The sequence below is a fragment of the Sebastes umbrosus genome, chromosome 2, assembly GCF_015220745.1.
Source record: "Sebastes umbrosus isolate fSebUmb1 chromosome 2, fSebUmb1.pri, whole genome shotgun sequence".
NCBI classification, from domain to species: Eukaryota; Metazoa; Chordata; class Actinopteri; order Perciformes; family Sebastidae; genus Sebastes; species Sebastes umbrosus.
The window spans coordinates 35411432-35436563 of record NC_051270.1 but is presented as its reverse complement, the minus strand read 5'-3'; the positions used below and the strand labels follow the sequence as shown (position 1 = coordinate 35436563).

Here is a 25132-nt window from a genome sequence, read left to right as displayed (position 1 = left end):
TTATTCATCAATGTAAGGGAATTTTTTGTTAGCTCCATATCCTGAGTGACCTGATCTGGTTTCTCTCCCTTCTTGTTTGACTTCTTCTTCTGGTTGACTTTGAGGTGCGTCCGTGGGGCTGCTTGCCTTGCCGCTTGTTAGAGAAACTGAAATGTCATGTCATATAGATATTATATTAGATCAAAATGCATACAGTAATGCAAGAGTATAGAATAATATTTTTATCTACTGTCACATGATTGTCAATTATGAGTCAATCTTTTCCTGTTTTAGATTTCTGACTCACTTGGAGCTCTTGGAGCTTCTTTCCCGCACTTGAGTGTGCTCTGAGCGAAGCACTCTGCCATCCAGGATAACACCTCGCCACAATATCTGACCTAGACAGAGCCAGACATGACTGAGGGTTATACAAACTCTCGGCTAGTGCAGTTGAGGTCACTTTTTTTCCAGGTTTACCTGAGCCTCCATGGATGTCAGTCGTTTCTCTTGGTCCTTGAACCCACCGACAATCCTGAGCAAGCTCTGAACCCTTAGTCACAAACAAAAATCTGTTAATTTCAATGCTGCAATAATCAATATTCCACCACCAGGGGGCAAAAGAGCTTTAAAACAAGCTACAGTTTTTGTGCAGGGCATGTAGTGTCCAGTAGGGATATCAGAGCTTGTTTGTGTCTCTGTGTTCCAATACCCATACATACTATGTAGTATGCCAGAAAAAGATTTAGTATGACAAACACAGTATGACAAAAATACCAGGATGTCCTACTATATCCGGTTGCATTTTGCAGTATGCAAGCAGTATGCACGCTTTTCTGGTTATTCTGACCAGTACCTACTTTGTAAGGGCAGCTGCAGTATATACTAAAAGTAAAAAGTATGTGATTTGGAACGTAGCCACTCCTACTATACAGATCTACATTACTTTGAGGAGGTACTCTTGAGCCTCTCCTCGCTGCTCTCCCAATGCTGGCGTTCCAGTTTGGCCAGGTAGTTCTCTTTCTGCACCGTCTCCCATGTTATCAGCCTCTGGTCTAGCCCCGCCGGCAGCTCCCTCTCTGGCAAAACACACACACACACACACACACACACACACACGCACACGCACACACACACACACACACACACACACACACACACACACACACACACACACACACACACACACACACACACGCACACTCTCACACACACACACACACACACACACACACACACAAGGAGGCAGTCCAATAACCAATTAACCAACAGGCAATCTTCATGGATAGAGCAGGTGAAGGACAGAGATAAGCACCCAGTTGGTTTTCCAGTATTTCAATTAATTTTAATTTAGCCAGATAAGCCAAAATTGACTATTTCAATAACTGTTTGAAATAAAGTAGAATGGCTTAAAGGAACAATATGTAAATTTGTACACGTATAAATGTTATTTAATCATTTTTTTATTGCCAATGTGTGAACATGTAACATAACCTAAAAAAAAGAGGCCTTCCGTGACTTTCTTAGTTTCTTCTATCAGCCTGTAGACTGCTTTTAATGTGAAGAACGCAGGCCGTTTTTTCCGGGAAAATCCAACGGATGTGACGTCATGCGCGTTCACGAGTGCCTTTACTCTCTTCAGCTGCGCTTCAGGGCTAACAGTGTGCAATGATAGCTAATGTTTGGTTAGAAATGTAGTCTATTAATGTCAACAAACGACTAGCCCCCACCACAACTCAGTCTCCACGGAAGCACAAAAAAAACAAAGTTATATCTTGTGAAGCCCGTCTTGCAAAACAGGAATGTGACCGACATCGGGGGAAAACTGGCATCAACATCGGCCGGGGCTTCGTTTCATGGAGGGACCTTTGTTTGGTTTTGGGTATCAAAATGGCCCACGAGCCGGCAAAATTCCTATTGGACAGGTAAGCTAACATCACTGCCAAACATGTGAAATATTTAGTGATATTATGGTTTTAGCTGTCAATCACGTTCAGTCTCATGTGTGTCGCCTCACTCTTTTGACCGATGATTGCTTGCGTCTACGTAGTGCAAGCGTGAGCAACAGGACAACACTGACTGTCGTTGACTTAACGGCCACAGGTGTCACTGTTAACAAGCAATTTATGATTCTTACATACAGTCCCTTTAATAAATTAGTTACTAATGGAAAGATGGTGAAATATGCAGATATAACCTTCATACCAAGATGCTCCTGCTTGGACGCCGGCTGCTTGACGAGGCTGAGGAGGAGCTGAGAGAGGTGGCTGATGATGATGAAGGGTGGAGCCAGAGCTGGACGGCTGTGGTACTCCACAATCAGATTGTATCTCTGGAACTTCCAGAAGATGTCAGTGTTGCCCTGCACTACCTGGAATGTGTAGCTGCAAATGGTAAAAAAAAAAAAAAAGGAAGAAAGAACAAAAAGCTAATAAAATCAGTTTGTGTTTTTTTGATTTTATAATGTACAAAGAAGCCACTAGCTATGTCAACGCATATCGTCATACAAACAAACACATGGAGGGTTTTCTGGATTCTCGGCCTCTTACCTGAACATGGCAATGAGCAGGTTTAGCAGCAGGACGTTGGTGACAAGAAGGAAGATAACCAGCAGCAGGATGACCAGCCAGTTGGCGTAGATGTTGGGACATGGTGGCCGTAGGCCCATGATAATCTCCTCTGAGTCATCGGTGCAGTTAATTTCAGGCATGCGAGCAGCTGTGCTCCGTTAAATGAAGAAAATGAGATTAGAAGACATTTAGGCTAATGGAAAGCATCCTTGATTGCATAAATTATTAAAATGTAACATTCACACAACAGTCACACTGCACATTTGTCATGGATAAACACACATTTAGAAGTTGCATCTTCTATACACTGAATGAATACAGAAATTAGCATCTGCTGTGATTTACCATCTATTTCCTCCAGGGGGATCTGGCCAAAAATGTGCAGGTAGGGGCGGTACAAGGCTCTGCGAAACACCCAGTCAATCCTTGGGTCATTGGGGTGGAGAAGAGCCTGGGTGGCGACGCCGTACGCAATCATCCACACACTCAGGAAAAAAAGGAAGAAGAAAACGTCCTTCATCTGCATGGGAGAAACAGACATGTTTTCGTCTTTTTAATGGGCTTCACTACGTCTACATTGTCTTCATCTATGATCATGAATATCACTTAAAGGTGTCATGTTGTAGACAGTGAGATTTCCATGTCTCTTGTGACTATGAAGCAGGTCTAGGTGTCATATTGTGAAAGTATCAAAATACTCAATCCACGGAGAAATGCACACAGCCCGTATTCAGAAACTCTAAACGAGCCATCAGGGGCTTCCGCGAGGTTGTGATGTCACAACTATACAGCATAGACTGCATATAAGAAGTGGATGTTGTCACCGTGACGTCACCCATTGGTTTGTGGACTGGCGTTTTATAGCCTCAAGTTCAGCATTTTGGCCGTCGCCATCTTAATTTTTGTCCATCGCTTTTGTCCATGGATTTTTTGCAACCAGAAGTGACACGAGAGGGTGGTGCTAAGTACAACCGAACGCTGAATAACATTTTCAGGGGACCAAAATGTCCAACACTGGACAACGCCGTGGTAGCATCCCCTACTTTATGGTCTATTTGACTCTAAAAGGGACCATAATTTTGAACATCATTCTGTATTGAAGAAGACTTGAAACTAGCGATTGAGACCATAAACTCATGTTTACAATGTTAACTGAGGTAAAATATCAAGTGAGAAGTAGGCTCACTTGCTCATAGACTTCTTTTTGCAACCAGAGGAGTCGCCCCCTGCTGGCTATTAGAAAGAATGCAAGTTTAAGGTGCATTAGCTTCACTTTTCAGACCCGGAGTTGCCCACTGCTATACAGTCATCGGTGAAAGTACAGCTGCTTAAGACCAGAAAATGCTGACCAATCAGAGTAGACTGGATTTTTTCGGGAGGAGGGCTTAAAGAGACAGGCGCTAAAACGGAGCATTTCAGACAGAGAGTGAATACAGGTATATTCAGACAGACAGTAGGAGAAAAATAAAGTGTTTTTAAAACATTAAAGCATGTAAACATGTTCTAGTAGAAACCCCAAATACAAGTATGAACCTGAAAACGAACATGATACAGTATGTCCACTTTAAAATTTTCATAGTTAGAATATTTAGATAGTAATGTTTTGTTTTGGTCACCATTCTTTCCACAATGATGATCTTGGGTCCCAGTTGCTTGTGAATCGCAAAGATGTGGATCAGACGCAGAGTGAATACCATGAAGTCTATCGCCAGAACTGTCCTTCCTGCCTCATACGTGTTGCTCACCATCCTGCAAAATCAAAGAAAACAGACTTTACTTACTGTGTGATTTATTAAATTCTATCCCTTCTTCCCATTCAGTGATTCATTCACACACTCCACACACTCACTTCATTCACACACTCCACTCCTATCTTAATGCTCTAACCTAGACCATCATAACAACAAATCTAGAGCCTATTATGTTCTGTTATATATCCTCAGTGTCACTTACCTGCATGAAACCCCAACAACAAAGAGTGAGATGGCAACCATGTCGCACTTGTTCCAGTTGTCCTCTACATAGAGCTTGAACTTCTTCAAGATGTTTATCTCTTCGTCCGTGAAGAAGCTCTGTGTCATAAAAGACAGTTTATTCATTACTATAGGACATAATTATTTGTACACTTTTTAAAAGTCTAAAATAAAAAAACAGAGCCAGTCATTTTCCAGCAACCTTCCAGCAACCAAAGTGTGATGTGACTTTTATTCCTGTTGCAAGAGTCTGGCTTTCATTTCTACTTCCAACATTTTGATACAATATTCATGTGCTTTAGTAGTAATTTGGTAGAAAGTGATATGTAACAGTAATTGGACTGAAATATAAATAGCATTACTATCTAAATTTAGGTTGTGTGCTACTGTAAAGTTTCATTCATTCATACATTTCATATGTAAATGTATTCACATCCTAATAGTTCTAGTTCTTTGAACGTAAATGAGGCTTTAACAAACCTTTTCAAGCTTTTTTAATATTTCTCTCATGTTAACATACCCACTCCCAGGTCATACACTGGAGTCCTATTCAGACACACCTGCAGGGCCGACAGAGAGTTAGCGGGGACACAGTCCTGCTGCTTTAGAAGCACCAGCAGTGTCCCAAACTCTCAATCCTGTAAAATGTCTCTTGCACTTAGAGTGTAAGGTTGAGTTGTCTCCTGTGGTTTGAACTGGGCACCTGTAAGTGCATCAAGGACCAGCGCTTGGTCCCTCGATGGCACACTTGGTTTGAGAACAAGCTGAGGGAAGTATACTGTTTTCATAGAGTGATAGGCCCAATCCCAATGTCGCCCCCCCGCCCTCCCCCTACAGCCTTAAGACCTGAACTCTCACGGAATTAACAGATGTGGTAAATGTGGGGAGTGTTAGAGGCAGTCAATAAATCGCGAACTCCGAAAGGTCAAACTAGGCAGCGCTGATCAAATATGAATCAATATTCTGTTACTGTATGCTTAAGCCATGTTGAGATCAGTTGAGGTAATACCATGTACCGCCCACCAGCCGGAGCACAGCCAATAGGAACGCTCAACTGGAACGCTCTCTCTCTGAAATGACCTGTGATTGGCCAAAGTCTCGCATCACAGGCTATATTTTCTAAAGTCTGAAAACATAGCCATGAGGAGGTGCAGAAGTCTAGTTTTCTCTCAGAACACTTGAATTACAATATGCTGAAAGGTTATTATGGATTTTTTTGCCCAATGATGCCAAAAATATACTGCCTACTGAAGCTTTAAGCAAAATTAAAAGAAATGGTTGATAAATAAACCAGGTGTGTAATATAAATTAATGCTTGTATTACTCTGATTTCATGTGTTTTTTATGTACCATCTTAAATCCTTAATGTTTCTGTGTAAATTTAAATATGCCTAGCTGAACGCCCGTGTGCCGTCCTCCTTTTATCGTTTTTTGTTTTTTTTACGCCTCCGGGCTTCCACTGGTAACCGCGGTAACCCTGTGTTTAACATTGCAATGCTATGAATTGTGGGTAATTCCCTCTGGCAAAATCTGCAGAAATGCGGACTTACGGAAAGTATATATGAAGGGCTCAAAATGTTTGCAAGAGAGCCCTCATGGACTTGACGATCCGACAGAGGGACAGCTCTAAACCCTCACAGACTTTGTGGGAACGCGCCTCAAAATCTGTGAGCTTGTGAGTGTGGACATTGGGATTGGGACATAGACTGGTGTGTAAGCTCTGACTGTCCTACCACAAAGCCCAGCATGACGACCAAATCCTAGTATAGTATATATAGTACTATGCAAGACACAGTTGTCCTAATCAGCAGCACTTTCACAACCGCTACAGTAAATGTATCCTCCCTCTTGATGTTTTTCCCATTGTGTTTCATTTGTTGACCTATACAAAATAGTCAAAATTGGTGAAGTGAAATGGTGGTACCCCTGGCTTAGAGGTTTTGCAGACTCTGGGGCCTTTCAGAACAGGTGTGTATATATACACTGAGATCATGTGACCAATCATGTGACACTTAGATTGCACACAGGTGGACTTTATTTAAGTAATTATGTGACTTCTGAAGGTAATTGGTAGCACCAGATGCTATTTAGGGGCTTCATAGCAAATTAATACATATGCATATGCATGCGCCACTTTTCAGTTTTTTAATTTTTTTTTCATTTCCCTTCACCAATTTTGACTGTTTTGTGTAGGTCCATTTCATAAAATACAAATAATTTTTTTTAAATTTAAAGGTTATATTGACGACATTTTATGTAAACAAATAATTTTTTAAAAATAATGCATTTTAGAAAGGGGCTGAATAAATATATGGCTTTTCCTCAGACAAATTATTATGGCTGTGATTTAATCATTTTAAACATTTTTGACGGGTCCAAAATTAATGTTTTGTTCATATTTATGGAAGATATCTGATGTTCCATTCCTACTTCTAACAAGGCTTGAGAGCCAATAGTATAACAACGTTGGTATCGCCTGGTATCTCTGTGTTGTCAGTGATCAAGTTGCCAGTTAGTGACAAAAAGACGGATAAATGGCTGAGTTTGGCACAAAGTTATAAATTGTCCCTTTAAATTCCAGGTTGTGATGCAACATACTAGGGAAAACACAAAGGGGGGTGAATACTTTTGCAAGACACTATAAATCTACTTCTACCAGATCTGTGTTCAGTGTGTTTAAAAGACAGAATTCCCCAACAAAATATTTTAATAAAAGCAGTAGGGGAGTCTGGTATTCCTTCCTATTTATTTGCAGCACTGCTGATGGTGTCTGACCTTTTCGGGGGAATAAATGATTTGCATATAAAGCTGGAAGTCTTGTAAACTAGGCATAGGATGTAGAGTTAGAGACTGAGCGTGAACCGATCAAATGTCATCACAGATGAACTGGTGTTGGTTTAATATAAGGTAGTGATATTCTGAATTCTCTATATAAATAACAATAAAACAGCCCTGGTTATCTAAAACCTTTCTTAGACTGACATTATATGAACAGTCAGGAGTAATACCATGGAAGTATTAATGGAACTGGATACAGCGTTGGAGGCGGGGCCCCATTCATTCCTATGAAAGTTGCTCAGTGGCACGTGATGCCGAAATGGCTCGACTTCTGACTGGAAAAGTACCCGGATCTTCCGGCGATTTTCTGCATCCATTGGGCCCATGGAGCAGCTGCGGTAGCGTCCGTTTGGTCACATGGCTCAGTTACAGGGTCACAGCCGTCACGCTGTCGTCAAGGCTTGCAAACTCCGCCTCCCAGCCCTCAGTGCAGCCTCGGTCTGGGTCTCATTCACATGAACGCAGGAAGGTAAATAACTCTGGATTCAGCTATTAGTGGGTTTTACAACTTTTAGGACCTAATAGGTTAAACAAGGGCTATTAGAGTATTCGTACTGGGAAGTTGATTCACCTCAAAAAATATTATCCGCTGAGTTACAGACGTCCCATTTCCCAATGTAAGTCTATGGGAAAAAGTCTTTTTGGGCCCAATGGCATCACGTCACGGACACGGAAGTTGTAGTACCGCCGTTTGGCCACTACAAAAATTGGGGGCTTGAGTAATACGCTGTTAGCACTACAATGTAATGGATAGAAAATCCTCACCCGGCAAGTGAACCCCAGTGAGGTCCGTTGATGTAATGAGATATACAGTAATACAGTAATGGTTTTCCTAACCTTGTGAAAGTGAGCAGCTTTAAACCAGCTCATCTACCACATATAAAAAGCTGGTAAATTTACAGTCTCTCACTTCATTCTGTGAACAGTATGGTGAGAAGAGAGACGCAGACTGTGCTATTGTCTTCCTGTAGGGAGAGGCATGAACCCCTGGGCTCGGTAGCATGCCGGGGTCGCCTGTAGCAGTGTGCTTCTTTATTTGGAAACCCGTGCCATAGTTCTGTTCAGCTCAGGGACTTTCTGAGAGGCGTGTTAAGAAAGCGAGCAGAGGGAACGAGGCCTGTCTCATCTGGGGCCTTTGTGCCCATGGGAGGGCTCAGTGGGAGGGAGTCAGGCAGAAAGGTGAACGGCTCATGAATCCTTAAAACCCCAGAGAGAATGAGCTTATTGTAGCGATTCGCATCACCTCCTACTCAGATTTGGCTGACTATCCAGGGCTGAACGCTGTCATGCAAACACATCTAATAACAGTGCTTCAAAAGAGGGCTCACACTGCATAGAAAGATATGGCTCCTTAACGAATAAAATCACGACATAATGATCTTAAAATGTGTTCAATTATAAAGACGCCAGTGAGATTGGATGCTTTGGCGGTCACCTGTCGAAGTTCCTCCAGCACCAAGGTGAAGACCCAGAAGTAGAGCATTATCTCTTGGGGCCCGGGGCCAAGGGGCGGCGGTGGGCGGAAGTCTAGCAGGAGCACGTAGGTGAAGAGGAAGAGGAAGGCGAAGTACATGATGACGTTACCGAGGAACACGGTGACGGGAGCGCTCCAGAAGCGGCGCCAGCGGCGGAGCAAGAAACGCCACCAGACGGAGGCACAGCTCTGAGCTTCTGGACCTCCAGGCGAAGAGTCCCTGGAAAACAAAGGGTGGGAAAGACACCCGAGAGCTTCTCAAACTCGTTTTACACACAAAACATAACCAACAAGTATTTAGTGATCTAAAGATCGGAACATGGGAAGATTTTTTATGTTGTTTTAACCATTGATTATTGGGTGTTGATGCAGGCTGGATGTCCTCCAGGTTTTATATTATGCCGTCACTGATGAACATTGTCTTCTTATGTGAGTGTGTGTGGTGGGTTTTAGCCTGTTTTACTCATTTTTATTATTTATTGTATGTATTTATAAGTTGTTTGTATTCATTAGGGCTATCAAAGTTAACACAATAATAACACGTTAACGCAAATTTGTTTTAACGCCACTAATTTCTTTAACGCATTAACGCAACTTGAAATTGTTAGGGTGTAGCGGGGTCAGTTTTAACCTGAAGTAAAGACTCTGGTATCATCACTCTTTAAATAACGCTCCAAACTTGCGCTATAAATTTTGGCGAGGAAAAACTGGTATGGCCATTTTCAAAGGGGTCCCTTGACCTCTGACATCAAAATATGTGAATTAAAATGGGTTCTATGGGTACCCAAGAGTCTCCCCTTTACAGACATGCCCATTTATGATTTGAGCATATTTTGTTTATGCTAAATGCAGTACCTGTGAGGGTACCTCAAATGTATTGTTTTGTCCACAACTCACAGAAATGTCCCTTAACTGTCACAGAGGAGTAAAGAAACCAGAAAATATTCACATGTAAGAAGCTGGAATTAGAGAATTTTTTTTTCTTAAAAATTACTCAAACCGATTAATCGATTATCAAAATAGTTGATGATTAATTTAATAGTTGACAACTAATAGATTAATCAATTAATTGTTGCAGCTCTATATTTCATCATGTTTTGTATGTGTCCTGTGTTTCACTTGGCTGCAAGACAATAAAGTTAAAATAAAATGGTGCATCTGACTTTTATGCTGTAGCTGTATTTAAGCTGAGGTCAGCATACAATGCAGAAAGAACTACTGAGAATAAGAAATTGAGCAGAAAAAAATCTTAAATAATGATTAACAAAGATCATTTTCAGATTATTTATCCACAATTTATATGTATTACTTCATTGCAAACTTACAAAGGGTCATCGTCATCAGTTAACAGTAAAGCCTTTTCTGTATCCAGACTGTCCAGCTCCACAAACTGCTCGCTTTTATTACGATTATCAAGTTCCTCATCACTGAGAAACACATAAGAGAATGTCAGTGCACACAACAAAAAGACATCCACATGAAGGATAAGATAAATGGTGGGGCAGCATAAGATTGATCACCTGAACTTGATGAGGTTGGTCCAGATGAGTGGTGGACAGAAGAAAGACACCACCAGTTTGGAGATGGCCGTGTCTGTCGTCATCGCCCCCCACCAAATCTTTGTGAGGAGAGCCTGCAGTAAAAGTTCAGTCTTGTATCATGTAGGTTAAAATCCGACAGGGTTACAGAGCAAGGACAAATGAACATCTGAATGAAGTTTACCACCAGAGGGCGTCACAGCACAGAGTATTTCTGGCTTTACAGTCTTGTTACTAAATCCATGGAAGCATCATACAGGGAGTTACCCAGCTGGTTAGAGAAGAAAATGCTAATTTCCCCTCCTCATCAAGGCGTGTGAACCGTTTCCTTCTCCACAGCTGTCTAGTTGCTGCTTGATGAGTGGTTTCCATGAAAGGACACCTGATGCTTAATCATGGGTTTGTACCAGACCAGTAAAATACATATTCTCCTGAAGCGTTACACAGCTTCCCGTTTAAAAAAACATATATCTTTTCCAACTGTGTGCTTTGAGTAAAATATGACTTTGCAGTCAGAGTTTTCTGCATACGAACATTCCCCGCTGACATTGAATACCAATTAACTCTCAATGAGGACTTTGAAATGACAAGGACGTCTATTTAGGTAAGATTGTATAGTGAATGGAGTCCAGTGACCAGGAAAATTATATGACTTTGAAATAAGTATCCGATGGCATGCAGCGCCCTGGAAAGGTTCTTTAACAACTGCAGGTTAACACAGTATTTCAATACAGAATCTCCTGGTCAAATGCACAATACTTTTAAACTGTTGGATGAAAATTAAAGGGGACATATCATGAAAAAGAACTCACTTTTTCAGTCTTTGTGCACATACATTTGGGTATCTGGAGTGCCTACTAACCCACAAACTGTGAAATAAAGCAACCCAGTCAGTTTTGTGGGCTGCCTATTGATCAGAAAACATGTGATTCAACAAGCCATTCAGATTTGGCTCCCCTTCCTATGTCACATGCAGGCTCATTAGAATATAACGCGTCCCATCTTAGTATCTCCAATATAGACTGTATAAATTATATAGATGGACGAAACGTCTCAACTTCTTCCCTCTGTACAGAAGTGAAGCCAAAATATCCCGGATATGGGAGCTGCCATCTTGAGATTTTGATGTCATTTGGAGCCGGAGTCTGCGCACTAGTGTTCGAGCAGTTGAAGCCGCGGTATCGAGGTCCCGCCCACAAACCCACCTGAGCAAATCACGAGCCAAGCATGGTCGAATCTTGTTAGCGTGAGCCACCTAGCTGCTACGTTAGTGCCACGGTAGCTGTTTGGCTAGAAAGACACAACAAACTAACCATAATAACTCTATAACTACATTTATGATCAAATTAACGCATGTTCTACTACACAGACTTGTGACGGTTAAAGTTGCATTTCTTCTCCCGTACAATTCCTGAGCCTCCGACAGAAACCATCTTTGGGAAAAATGTATTTGACATGTACTTTTACATTTTATTTTGGCTCATGTCCTATCCGCTAACATGGAGGGAGCGGGATTTATGACCTATACTGCAACCAGCCACCAGGGGGCAATCGAGATGTTTCGGCTTCACTTTTGGGGAGCTGTCATATCGTCCATCTTTAAATACAGTCTATGATCTCCACCCACAGCTTAAGGACTTTCTTGCAAAGGTGCACCATATTTTTTTCACAAGCCAATCAGAGTTAGACTGGGCTTTTTCAGGAGGAGGGTTTAAAGAGACAGGCACTAAAATGGAACATTTCAGACAGAGGGTGAATACATGTATATTCAGACAGACATTATGAGAAAAATAATGACTTTCTTGAACATTATAGCATGTAAACATATTCTAGTAGCAACCCAAAAATACAACTATGAACCTGAAAATGAGCATGATATGTCCCCTTTAATATGTTTTACAAAAAGAATCAGTTAAATTGGAGCCAAATGAGCACATGGAAGTGTCTCCTGTTACCTGAACTCCATCGTGGGCAAAGAAGGACTTGGCATCTGCCTCAGTGGCCAAGTTAAGGACCGTAGATTTGCTCCAGCAGTGTGTTCTCCTCACTAACAAAGCATAAGCTCTGTCTTCACTGTTGGAGTAACACTCTCCAAAGACATCTGCCGCAATAAGAACAGTTGGGTACACAGTGTCAGACACTCGGCTGCATTCAAAGAATTGCACATTCAGATTCATATTTCATTCCCTTCCAGCAGGATCTGATTGTTTTTGCGTTGTTGGAGGTCAGTAAGTTTACCTCTCGCTATGTTTGTCTTTAGCTCTTTTTTTCTGATCACATTGTCATCGAACGGTTTGTGTACTCACCAAGGGCAAACTGCTCATACTTCGCCTCCTTCATACTTCGTGCAGATTCAGCCTCAGATTCCAGTCGTGCCATCTCTTTCAGAATTTTACAACCCGCCAGCGCTGCCGCAACCGCCTCAGGGCCCTGAAGGATTAAAAGAAAGCTGGATCCAAGAAATGGGTCTGCGAGAGGGATCTGAGAAATCTAGTTGGAATTTTAGAGAGCTGCGTGTACTGAGTGCATCAGGCTGCAATAGATACAATTATACATGCAAGTACTGTTTCTAAAGGATTTCAGTCTGAGTGTTATGACCATGTAACGTTTATAGGCACATACGTACGGTGCATAACATGTAAGCACTCCTGTGTTGTTCAACTGATATTTGAATTTACTTTACCCTGTATTTACCACTGTTGTGAACACATACATCTTAGATGAAGTTGCTGTTATACCTGTCAATCAGTTTGGGTATGGTAGCAGGTTCCAACCCTATGTTTTGAACATTGGTTGTGGACTTGTCTCACCTTGGACATGACTAAAGTGGTGTTTTTACAGACCTGAGATACAAAAAACTTCCCTCCTTTGCCAGTGTTTATGCCCATTTACTATAACTCATGCATATAATTTACATTTCTGTTCACTATTTTTTAAAGCATACCATTGGTTTTCAAGATTTTATTTTTTCCTTGACTCCTTCCTGGCTTTAATTTCAATTCATTTCAGTGCACTATGAAAATCAACTCTCAAACTTTGTTGAGAAGAGGTGATTCATCATAGTGAACAGCATGTCTTCATTTACTTCAGTCTAAGGTGCATGATGTGCTTGACTGTGCAGATTGATCTGAAAAATATGCATCAACATCTCTGCTTGTTGATTGTAATAACTTACAGAAATGACTGGAAACCAAAGACTGCCTGGACCTGAAGTTTTGGAAAATATTTGGTAGTTTTGCCAACTATATGCAGTTGTTTTGTAAATGGGTCAAGATATTCAAGACCGCTCTATGGTCCTTCCTTTTCTTACTGTGAGTTAAATGAGAAGATAGCTACAAGTCTCATACAGTGACTGAAAACAGCTAGTCTGGCTCTGTCCAAAGGCTCTCCCTCTCTGAAGCAACACTGCTTCGAGAAATATATAACCCCCCTGTAAAACCACAACTTCTTCGTTTTTACACTTCAGATTTTGTACAGATTAAACAAGATGTAACATGTTCATGAGTGAGCTTTAGAGGTGCTCGGAGTCAGATTTTGTTACTTTTGGACAACGCCAGGCTAGCTGTTTCCCTCTGTTTCCAGTCTTTATGCTAAGCTAAGCTAATAACTTCATATTAAATGGCCACATATGAGAATGGTATCTCTTCTCAGACTCCTTTAACCAGTGTTTTAACATCAGGTTAATTTCTTGTCAGTCACACATGCATGTAAATAAAAGGAAGGGGGTGTTTATAGGAACACAGAAGCTTGAAAATAACCAATGTGTTCTTTTTCACAGAGACAATCTTATTTTATCCTTTCTGGTAAGATAAGTTATTGACATTGTCTATTAAGGCATTATAGTAGATTATGTTTATATTGGACTTTTCTATAATCATCAGTTAATAGCAACCTTTAAAGGGGACAACTCATGAAAAGCTCACTTTTCAGTGCTTGTGCACCTCCATTTGGGTATCTGGAGTGTCTACCAACCCACAAACTGTGAAATAAGACAACCCAGTCAGTTTTTTGTGGGCTATTCAGATTTGGCTTCCCTTCCTATGTCACATGCAGGCTCATTAGAATATACCGCCCACAGCTTGAGAACTACCTTTGCACAGGTGCACCATATTTATCTCACAGAATGGGCTTTTTCAGGAGGGGTTCTTAAAGAGACAGGTGCTAAAACGGAGCTTTTCAGACAGAAGGTGAATTCAGGTATATTCAGACAGACAGGATGAGAAAAATAATGTGTTTTTTGAACATTAAAGCATGTAAACATGTTCTTGTAGAAACCCCAAATACAAGTATGAACCTGAAAATGAGCATGATATGTCCCCTTTAATGGCCCTATACTGTAGAAGAAACCTTTATAAGACTAACCTGACACAATGTAAATAAATGAAGGGCAACATACTAAAGCAGAGAGCTCTCCATTTTACACTATACATTTGTGTGGACCTCAACCCTCTTTATTCAAATCATCAATATGTCCATACTTCACACTGTATAATATAGCTCCTGGGTTCATTTATATAAGGGGTATTTTGCTAGCATAAGCCAGCCTGCAAGGATAATTGTGAGGAGGCCTTCAGCACGAGAGATACTTCAAACAATGAAATTATGAATGCAGATATCCCAGCCGGAGTGTGAGTGGTAAAAAGATTTTGCAGTGGGGGTTGTACACACACTGAATGCAATTACCATAATTTCAGATAATGTTTGAAATAAGACGCAGGGAAGGAGCACATGAGGGTGACCGCTTGTGAGATTACAATAATTGGTTCCCTTAGTTCGGGGGGAAGAAATGAAAGGTGCCTTGCAATGATGTTGCAAAACAAAGAGCAATTATCATTGATTGGTGTCTTTTAAAATATTCAGAGCATCAATCCCATGTCAGGATATATTTCTCATTAACTTCATCAGGACTCTAGATATGCCGGCACTACCTCACAGCTTGCTGAATATACTGCCCCGAGAAGCAGCCATGACCTTCATTTGAATAATGTTCTATGAGATAAGATAGCCTTTTAGTTCACCTGAGTTCTTCATAAATATGCCGTTTGCTGGGCTCTTTTATCTGGAGTGACATTTTCATATGGCAGGGCTGACCTGCACCTGTGCCGCGCTGGCTGACATCACTCTTGTTCACACTGGATACAGAATACAAATGAGCACAGTACAATTCAGCTCGGCTTCAGTTTGCTTTGAATAGTTTTTTGCCAATGCCAGGCACATTTTAGACGGTTATTGATTGAACCACACAGAGCTGAGATAGAACAGACTAAAGGAGCTGTCAAGACTGACCATAGCCCAGAAGTAGTTGGCCATCTGCTGTCGGTTCTGAAGGACGGCCCAGAGGAAGAGATCTCTCCAAGGATGTTCACAGCGCTCCTCTAACTCGGCCAGGTTCTTCTGGGTGTGGAACAGTCGACCCTTCGCTGGCTTCTCCTGGAGCGCACAGACAGTATTAAATATGTAAACAGAGTAGCTGCATGTAGTACATGAGTCATACAATCTATTGCACAATCTATGATCAATATTGCAAAACCAATTACTTCTTCAGCCTGGTAGTCTGCCAGTCTGTCAACAGGCTATTTCAAAAATGTATGAAACATGCTGAACAGACAGAGCTTCTGTCAAGAAACTATTTGATTTGAGCTTTAATTTCTCCCCTGAGATCATCACCTTTTTTTTTTGCTGCACAGCAAGATACAGTCAAGATACAAACAGTTACACAACATATAGAGATGGGTAATTAACTGCAAATCCAGAGGGTATATTTAGACAACATTTCTCAGGGTGTAACAGGAGGTTTGGTGTGCGCTGAGCCTTCTCTTCCTTTCTGCAATTATGGTGGAATTGAAGATCCCTGCCCCCGTCAGCAGGGGCGGATTTAATGATTTGGGGGCTCCAGGCAAACGGCGTCTTGCTTTACTAAACTACACTAAGTACATATTTTGACTCCAAGTGAAGAGCGAAAGAGAGGCATTATCAGCACAATGTACTTACATGTGACCTACTTAATGTCTGTTCAAGGTGGAGCTTTCAATTCAAATATGATGCTGGATAGTTTACTGATTAATAATGCATCATATTTTAATTGTTATAATTTGTGAGTCAAATCTGAATCTGCAACGTAAGCAGTAACATTTCTCTGTAGGGTAAATGTAGTATTACAATGTTTTCCTCTGAAGTAGTAGTACACAGTAAGTTGTATTACAGATGAGTTGAACATTTTTAAGTGCTTTGGGGGCCTTTTGTAAGTTATTTCGGGGTACAATGAGTTTGAATAGTAACTAGGGCTGTCAATCGATTAAAATATTTAAATGCGATTAATCGCATGATTGTCCATAGTTAATCGCACATTTTTTATCTGTTCAAAATGTACCTTCAAGGGAGATTTGCCAAGTATTTTATACTGTTATCAACAGGGGAGTGGACAAATATGCTTGTTTCTGTAAATGTATGGATATATTAATTATTGTAAATCAATTAACAACACAGAACAATGACACATATTGTCCAGAAACCCTCACAGGTACTGCATTTAGCATAAACAAATATGCTCAAATCATAAAATGGCAAACTGCAGCCCAACAGGCAACAACAGCTGTCAGTGTGTCAGTGTGCTGACTTGACTATGACTTGCCCCAAACTGCATGTGATTATCATAAATTGGGCATGTCTGTAAAGGGGAGACTCGTGGGTACCTATAGAACCCATTTTCATTCACATATCTGGAAGTCAGAGGTCAAGGGACCCCTTTGAAAATATCCGTGACAATTTTTCCTCGCCAAAATTTAGCGTAAGTTTGGAGCGTTATTTATCCTCCTTTGCGACAAGCTATATGACATGGTTGGTACCGATGGATTCCTTAGGTTTTTGTAGTTTCATATGATACCAGTATCTTCACTCTAGTTTTAAAACTGAGCCGTTACAACCTAAAAAGTTGCATTAATGCGTTAAAGAAATTAGAGATGTTAAAACGAATTTGCAATAACGTGTTAACTTTGACAGCCCTAATAGTACATAATTCAGTATTTTTCATATCTATCTAAACATCATAATAAATCTATAGCTGTTAGGGGCCATTTTATTTGGGGCCCCAGGCAGTGGCCCACCTTATAACGGTAAAGTTTGCCCCTGCCTGTCAGGACCTTTCTAGTTGGTCACAAGAAAAATCTGATGGATCGCATGTTGACTAACAGGATAGAAAACAGGAAAACTACATGCTGTAGCTCTGATACATAAATCATATTCAATTTTCCCTGGGGTTACCTAAAAATTGCAACAGCTTTATTAGTTAGATTTTATGTTTCACTCCTACGGTCTGTATTCCAGGAAGTGAGTTTACCATGAAGTCTGTATACTGTATAGTATTTCATAGCATCTTTCAGGCCTTTAACTGTTTCAAATGAAACAGTCTGAAAGGGTTAGAGGGGGAAACCACTCTCCGCTCGAAACTCATCACTCAGCAAATGCAAACTGTGACAAGGGGGCACAGATAGATATCGCTTCTTTTTAAGGTGTCACAAACCTAAAAGAATGAAAACCACTGCAAGAAGCAATACGAGGTGGAACTTAATGCACCAGTTGAAAGGATTTTTCATTCAGTGCAGTATGTATGATTTACTGGAACTTTGGAGACAGAGTATATCACTCACTGTGGGAGTCTTTTGGTAAAAGCCTTTGCAGGAGTCGTGGAGAAAGTCCTTCAGCACTTTGGCGACCTCGAAGAGGGTGAAGCGGGGTTTCCGGTCCCCTTGCTCAGGCGGATGGTGTCCAGGTGGACCAGGTGTCCTGGCAGCTCCGAGCAGAAGCTGCTTCTCCTCGTACTTTTTGAGGAGCAGGTTGTGAAAGAGGCTCTTCTCCGACACGGACCAGTACAGCTCCTGCAGACGACCGTAGGTAAGGAACTCGCCCAGGTTCACGCCGTTGTCCACGAAGAGGCGCACAAAGTCGGGTTTGTCATTGACCAGTGCGTCCATCATCACCTCTTCAAGGTCGCATGCCTGTAAAGATCATTGTTACAATGGCTCATAAAGCAGCTGTCTTCGCTTCTTCCTGTGAAAAGTTTTTTGTAATTGTCAAGCAGATTATGAACCTTAGAGCCATCACACGCCGAGCACTCACAATATCAAATGACACTGATAAACCCCTAAGCCAACACTTCACATTACTTCCATCTGGTCGGAGATATACAGAACACTGAGATGGAGAAGAAATCGCTTTGTTCCTTCTACAATAAGAGCCCTGAACAATTTGCGTCACTGACACTGTTGTGAGCTGGGATGAAATGAGTGCATACATTTTATATTTTTTCATACGATTTTGTGTGTTATCTGATCTGTATATCTGTATGTTTCTGTGCACTGGCTGTGGAAACAAATAGCCCTATTGGGACAAATAATTCTAAATCTAGCGATCTACTGTAGGCTATTTTCTCCTTTACACTGGCTTGCCACTCTTATTTGTGTGCTTTCTAATGAGTCACTAGACAAGAAGTCCCTTTCGTATTGATTGAATACAAATGTAAATGAATAAGATTAAAATGAAAGACATGCTCATGAAAAATTGTGTTTGTTGATTGGTCCACCATGTGGTTTGGACTGAAATATCTCAAAATCTAATGGATGGGTTGCCAGTTTCATGGTCCTCAGAGGATGAATTCCATTGGATTTGATGATCCTCTGATTGTTTCTCTATTGTTCCACCATCAGTGGACCATACATTGTGGTGTTCAGTAATATGTCCTGTCAGCTATTCGATGGATGTGTGTTCATTACCAAATGTTAGCATGCTAACATGCTAACATTTGGGGGGCTGTGGCTCAGAGGGTAGAGCAGGTTGTCCACCAATGGTTTGATCCCCGGCTGCTCCAGGTCACATGTCGATGTGCCCTTGAGCAAGACACTTAACCCCAAATTGCTGCCGAAGGCATAGCCATCGGTGTGTGAATGAGTATTTAGATTAGATGCTGATGGGCAAAGTTGGCACCTTAGCAGCCTCTGCCATCAGTGTATCAATGTGTGTGTGAATGGGTGAATGCTGACATGTAGTGTAAAGCACTTTGAGTGGTCGGAAGACTAGAAAAGCGCTATATAAGTCCAAGTCCATTACCGTTTAACACACTAAACTAAGTAAAGTATGTTAGAATGTTCATTGTGAGCATATTAGCATACTGACATTAGCATTTAGCTTACAGCACAACTGTGCATATGTATAGCCCATAGACTGTATAAGAAGTGGACACAGTCACTGTTTCGTCACCCATTAGTTTGTGGACTGCCGTTTTGAAGCCTCGAGTTCGACATTTTGGCCGTCGCCATCTTGTTTTTTTGCAACCACAAATGAAACAAGAGTGTGGAGCTAAGGTACAACTGCACGCTGAATAAGACATTTTTAGGCGACCAAAATGTTGCAATTAACTTTCATGAACTGAAAACACAGTGTGAAAGGGTTAAAGTTCTAAGACAAAAACAAGACAACACTCAGACCGGAGAACGCTGCGATAGCGACCTGTCAATGGTTTGTGGTCTATTTGACTCTACTGTAAATGGGACCATAATTTACTAAATGAACATCATGCTGTATTGAAGAAGACTTGAAACTAGCGATTGAGACCATAAAGTCATGTTTACAATGTTTACTGAGGTAATAAATCAAGTGAGAAGTAGGCTCATAGACTTCTATATAATCAGACTTCTTTTTGCAACCAGAGGAGTCGCCCCCTGCTGGCTGTTAGAAATAATGCAAGTTTAAGGCACTTTCACTTCACTTTTCAGAACCGGAGGTCGCCCACTGGTATAGCCTCACAGAACCGCTAGTATGGTGGTAGACTCTTGTTTTCATTTCATTCGTTAGATATGTTAAACTTTAACTTGATTGCCGACTGAATTTGATTGTTTGTTTGATTGTTTTAACCACACTGAATATAAGATTAAATACCAGAGTGTGACAAACCTCTTATAAAATTACTATTTGTCTCACCTTCCAGTCCACATCCCCATTAAAGATGTCACTCTTGGCAATGTCCACTCTGTTCCAGGCCACAGCCAGCTTCAGTTCATCCAGGAAGTCTTGAGCTTCCTGACTTTGGCTCTTACACGCTGATACACACACACAATACAACAGGTTCACAACCTATGATGTGCTCAAAATGTCAAGGCTATCTCTCCAGGCAAGTCACAAAACCTGTGCTGTGATTGTACGGCTTGAGGAAATTGCAAGTTTCTTTGACAACATATCTCTGAAAAGGTACTTTACCCTTGACTAGAGCTTTGAGGATGACCGTGTCCAGCTCAGAGCTCTCCTGTTCGGGGTCGTGGACGGTAAGGAGATGCCCATGATCGAGTATCTTCTGAATCTGATTGGCAGTTTGACAGTCAGTTATTACAAACACACCTCATCTCAGTGAAGCAATGTGCTTTTTTTGTATCGCTAATGCATTGTTTTCTAAAATTACAATGCCTTCACTGTGTACGTCAGCTTGCAAAAAATATTCCATTATTAGTTTCTTTCCCTCCTCCTCCTTCATATCCTTAATTAGGTCATCACATACACATTTTCAAGATAAGGATGAAAATCCCACATTAGCTTCCCTCACACTCTTCCCCAGTGTGCCCCATTTTTCTGGCAACGTGAATGTGATGTGCATATGTGCCTGCCTCCATGCTGTGCACATCGCTCTCACCAGCTTGACCCAGTTACTGATGTCTGTGCTGTGGTGGGCATTTGGAAAGGTGTCCAGCAGCAGCTCATGAACACTGTCCATATCCCAGCAGCCCCTATTCATCAGCGTGACGAGGATGTCAGCCACGCCTCCTGAGCCTGCCAGGATCAGCCATGGTGTCGAATTGCCAATGCCTTTGTACATCCACTGCAGACGGGGACACAATGTTCTGACTCGCAGGTAAACTTACAAACATCCTCGTTCCCACAGAATAACTTCTCAACTAAACAGAGCGTTATATTGATCAGTGTTAGCTGCATTCCATAATCTTGGTTATAGCTCTATTCATGCAAATCTGGTAGCTTTCTAGCCAAAGAGATTAGTTTTGTGAAAACGAAAAGAATTTGTTTCTCCGTCTGGCTTTGGCCCGAGACTTCAGGCGGTGGCACAACCAAAATTTGATGTGGAGCCTAATTCTCGAGCCTGAGCTACTGTTCAGAGTAAGACTGTGCACATTCACATGACAAAAGACATCTAGCTCTCAAAAAGGTCTCTTCGCGGTCACGTATTTAAAGTTCTTGAGTAACTATAACGCAGCATAATGAAATGAAACTTGCCTTTAGGATCCTGGGCTCCCCGTGGACCAAGAGACACAGAACAGGGATCTCGAAACTGCCTGTGCCTGCAAGCAGCAAAAAGTACATTCATATAATAATATCATCTCAGAGTGCCTCAAATTATTACCACTCTGGTATTACACTCCCACTGTTGTGTGAGTGGTGAATAGGCTTCTGTCAACTGGCAAAACAAGCATTGTCTGACCAAAGTACGTAGGAGTGAAAAATATCTTTTTCACAGGTTCCCTTTGTCTCCGAGTTGTGAGCAGTTAAACCGAAGAGTGATGTTCCCAATTGTTAAATTTGAACAGTTTTGGAGGCCTCAAGTGGTGAAACTATCCAACGGTTGAAGGATCGATTAGCATAAATGGAATATAATATGCTTTCATTAGTGTATAATCACTTGAAACCAAGAATCGTTGTGTTATAGAATGAGCCGTTCATATCTACATAGGGAGCGGGTCCTCTTCAGGGAGTCCACAATGTTAAACCGCCATGTTTCTACAGTAGCCCAGAACGGACAAACCAAACACTGACTCTAGAGAGAGCCTTTTACGTTTTTGCGTTACCTGAAGGCCATCGTAGTTTTCTGACACACTTGGAAAAGGTGGGGTGAGCAGAGAGGTATTCAGTTGGTTGCAATCTGCAACCACACCACTCAACGCATTCGCATGCATTTCGTATGATATCTTATGAAAAAGTTTTTCTTCCTTTTTTAGTTCCTACGAATGTCCAGCAACACAAGTCAATTTCCGCTCGTTACATGCATACAGTTTTTTTTCAAAATAAACTTTTGTCTTCACAGGAAACAACTTCCTTAGGTTTAGGCAAGAAAATGACTTAGTTAGGTTAAAATAACTCCTGAAGTGGCGTTACTTAAGTACGTAAATTACGTGACAAATAAATCAACGTTGACTTCTGAATTCACACGGGACACGACCGCCAATCTCCTGGGTGAAAGTATGGTATGTTTTGACACACCCATCCACTCCAACCTCCTCCCTACCCGGCGTTCGGCGCTATTTATATTTCCAGGTTCATGATTACGTGAATTACACACAAATTGATTTCATGGGATATACACGAATTACAGTACTTTACTTTTCATAGGTATAACTACGAACAGTGTATATGAGATGCCACTAAATCCTACACACTGCTCCTCTAAACAAAATTGAGCAGAGAAAAGTTTTTTTTCTCTCTCTTCACATTTATCTTGTGACTCCTTGGGAGGTCCCGACCCCTAGGTTGGGAACCAATATTAAGAGGTGCACACTATGTGCTCGGGTTTCAGAGGAAAAAAAGAAACTTTATACTTTATATACATTATACAACTTTGCACAATGGTGGCCTTGAAAAGCAATAAGATGTAACTGTAAAGCAAGCTTTTGACCACTTAAGTATGCTGGAGGAGCAATGTTTTTGAGAATTGGTCCGTGTTTTGTTTGTCTGAGCATGCAGGCGATGCGATATACACTCCTGATGCTCCTTTTAGGCTACTCCACTGACTCACAGAGAAGCAATGCCCCTGCAAAGGCAGAGAAGGAGAAGACCGCAAGCTAGCACATATGGCACAATTTATATTATATGTATAATTTACATTTATTTATATTTATATATTTATATTCCAAAAATGTTTTATGAGGAAGGAAATGCGCTAAACACATTTTTAGACCTCAAGGGTACACACTATGTATTTTGGTGAGTGTAAACACAACTTTTGTTTGCTTACAAGAAAACTACACCTTGGATTACCCAGAAATCTTGTAAAGTAGCACCTGTTATTTATCTAATTTGTGGTTTGAAGACAAAGAATGCTAAAGGGATGAGAGTGCTTAAGTTAACACGGTAATAACACATTATGGCAAATTTGTTTTAACGCCACTAATTTCCTCAACACATTAACGCAACTTGCGGTTTTTAGGTTGTAGCAGTCTCAATTTTAAAGCTAGAGTGAAGATACTGGTACCATAAGAAACTTCAAAATAATCAGTTGGTACCAACCATGTCATACTAGGTTGTCTAGCAAAGGAGGCTAAATAACGCTCCAAATGTTTTGGTGAGGAAAAACTTGCATGGCCATTTTCAAAGGGGTCCCTTGACCTCTGACCTCAAGATATGTGAATGAAAAGGGGTTCTATGTGTACCCACGAGTCTCCCCTTTACAGACATGCCCACTTTATGATAATCACATGCAGTTTGGGGCAAGTCATAGTCAAGTCAGCACACTGACACACTGACAGCTGTTGTTGCCTGTTGGGCTGCAGTTTGCCATGTTATGATTTGAGCATATTTTTAATGTTAAATGCAGTACCTGTGAAGGTTTCTGGACAATATTTGTCATTGTTTTGTGTTGTTAATTGTTTTTCAATAAGAAATCTATACATACATTTGCATAAAGCAATCATATTTGCCCACTCCCATGTTGATAAGGGTATTAAATACTTGACAAATCTCCCTTTAAGGTACATTTTGAACAGATAAAAAATATGCGATTAATCATGGACAATCATGCAATTAATTGCAATTAAATATTTTAATCGATTGGCATCCCTAATATTTTGACTTCCCTTGGGCAGCGAAGAGTCCACAGAATTTCAACCCCCATAGAATTTAAATTGCAGACGTGCTGCAAAACACAGCTCTGAGCAGATGTGCGTTTACTCGACTACGTCACTTGTGTACAATTTTGAGGCGTATGATTTTACAACAAGCCATATGAAAAGGTCATAAAACATGAAGCAGGGCTTTTTTTTTAAAAAAGCTATCAGTATATGATGCAGCTACCTGTACTACGAACAGCTCGACAGTGAAATAATGCTTCATTCATACATAATTTAACATCATGACAGGGACCGTTTGTTGAGATTAGTACTCCTACTTTAAATATGTAAGTGCATTTTACTGTTTATATATATATATATATATATATATATATTTACTTATATAAGTAAAAGCTTTAATATTTTAAATTCCGGTATTGCCATTACTGCTGAAATAAAGGACTGCTATGACCTAAGGGCTTTACCTCCATAACCAGTGCGCTGAAGAGAGATGTGTTTGAGCAGCTTCACCCTCATTTCACTGGTGGCTCCTGGTCTGTTGGGATCCTCCTCCACCAGCACAAAGTGGGAGTGGTGGCTGTCCAGGGAATACACCGAACCATGAGGTAAGTCCTGTGGCTTGTATACTGCAGGCTCATCCACCTTGAGAATGTGAAGACAGAGGACGGCGTGAACACATGGATATTAAAGGTGTAAATCTTTTGCTGCTGTTTTTATGTTGTCTGTGTGTATATACAGAAACCTTGGCGTAGTGGCTGGTGAGTAGTGCCTCTCGGTTGTGGATCATGTTCCAGGGTGCGATGCCAATGGCCACTACACGGACTTTAGAAGAGGTGCTGGCCAGCGAGTGATCTCTCACCGCCTGGCCCAAGTGCTTGGTGATGCCAAAGCGAAGGCCATTAGTCAAAATCCATGCCCCTAGAGAACA

The 25132-nt window shown here is 41.1% G+C and overlaps 1 protein-coding gene across 1 annotated transcript in view; it reads right to left on the bottom strand.

The window, feature by feature from the left end:
- Window positions 1–25132, bottom strand: part of trpm5 (transient receptor potential cation channel, subfamily M, member 5) — a 30154-nt gene continuing 5022 nt past the window's right edge. The window contains exons 5-26 of the mRNA XM_037756835.1: window positions 24947–25122; window positions 24669–24846; window positions 21641–21705; window positions 21045–21230; window positions 20618–20717; window positions 20342–20460; window positions 18016–18363; window positions 15656–15799; window positions 12676–12799; window positions 12325–12470; window positions 10352–10464; window positions 10157–10258; window positions 8793–9051; window positions 4500–4618; window positions 4163–4295; window positions 2892–3066; window positions 2526–2694; window positions 2182–2360; window positions 923–1055; window positions 457–529; window positions 287–377; window positions 1–146 (exon numbers count right to left, since the gene is read on the bottom strand). Coding sequence (XP_037612763.1) covers window positions 1–146; window positions 287–377; window positions 457–529; window positions 923–1055; window positions 2182–2360; window positions 2526–2694; window positions 2892–3066; window positions 4163–4295; window positions 4500–4618; window positions 8793–9051; window positions 10157–10258; window positions 10352–10464; window positions 12325–12470; window positions 12676–12799; window positions 15656–15799; window positions 18016–18363; window positions 20342–20460; window positions 20618–20717; window positions 21045–21230; window positions 21641–21705; window positions 24669–24846; window positions 24947–25122 — 3278 coding nt within the window. The remainder of the gene's footprint in view (window positions 147–286; window positions 378–456; window positions 530–922; window positions 1056–2181; window positions 2361–2525; window positions 2695–2891; window positions 3067–4162; window positions 4296–4499; window positions 4619–8792; window positions 9052–10156; window positions 10259–10351; window positions 10465–12324; window positions 12471–12675; window positions 12800–15655; window positions 15800–18015; window positions 18364–20341; window positions 20461–20617; window positions 20718–21044; window positions 21231–21640; window positions 21706–24668; window positions 24847–24946; window positions 25123–25132) is intronic.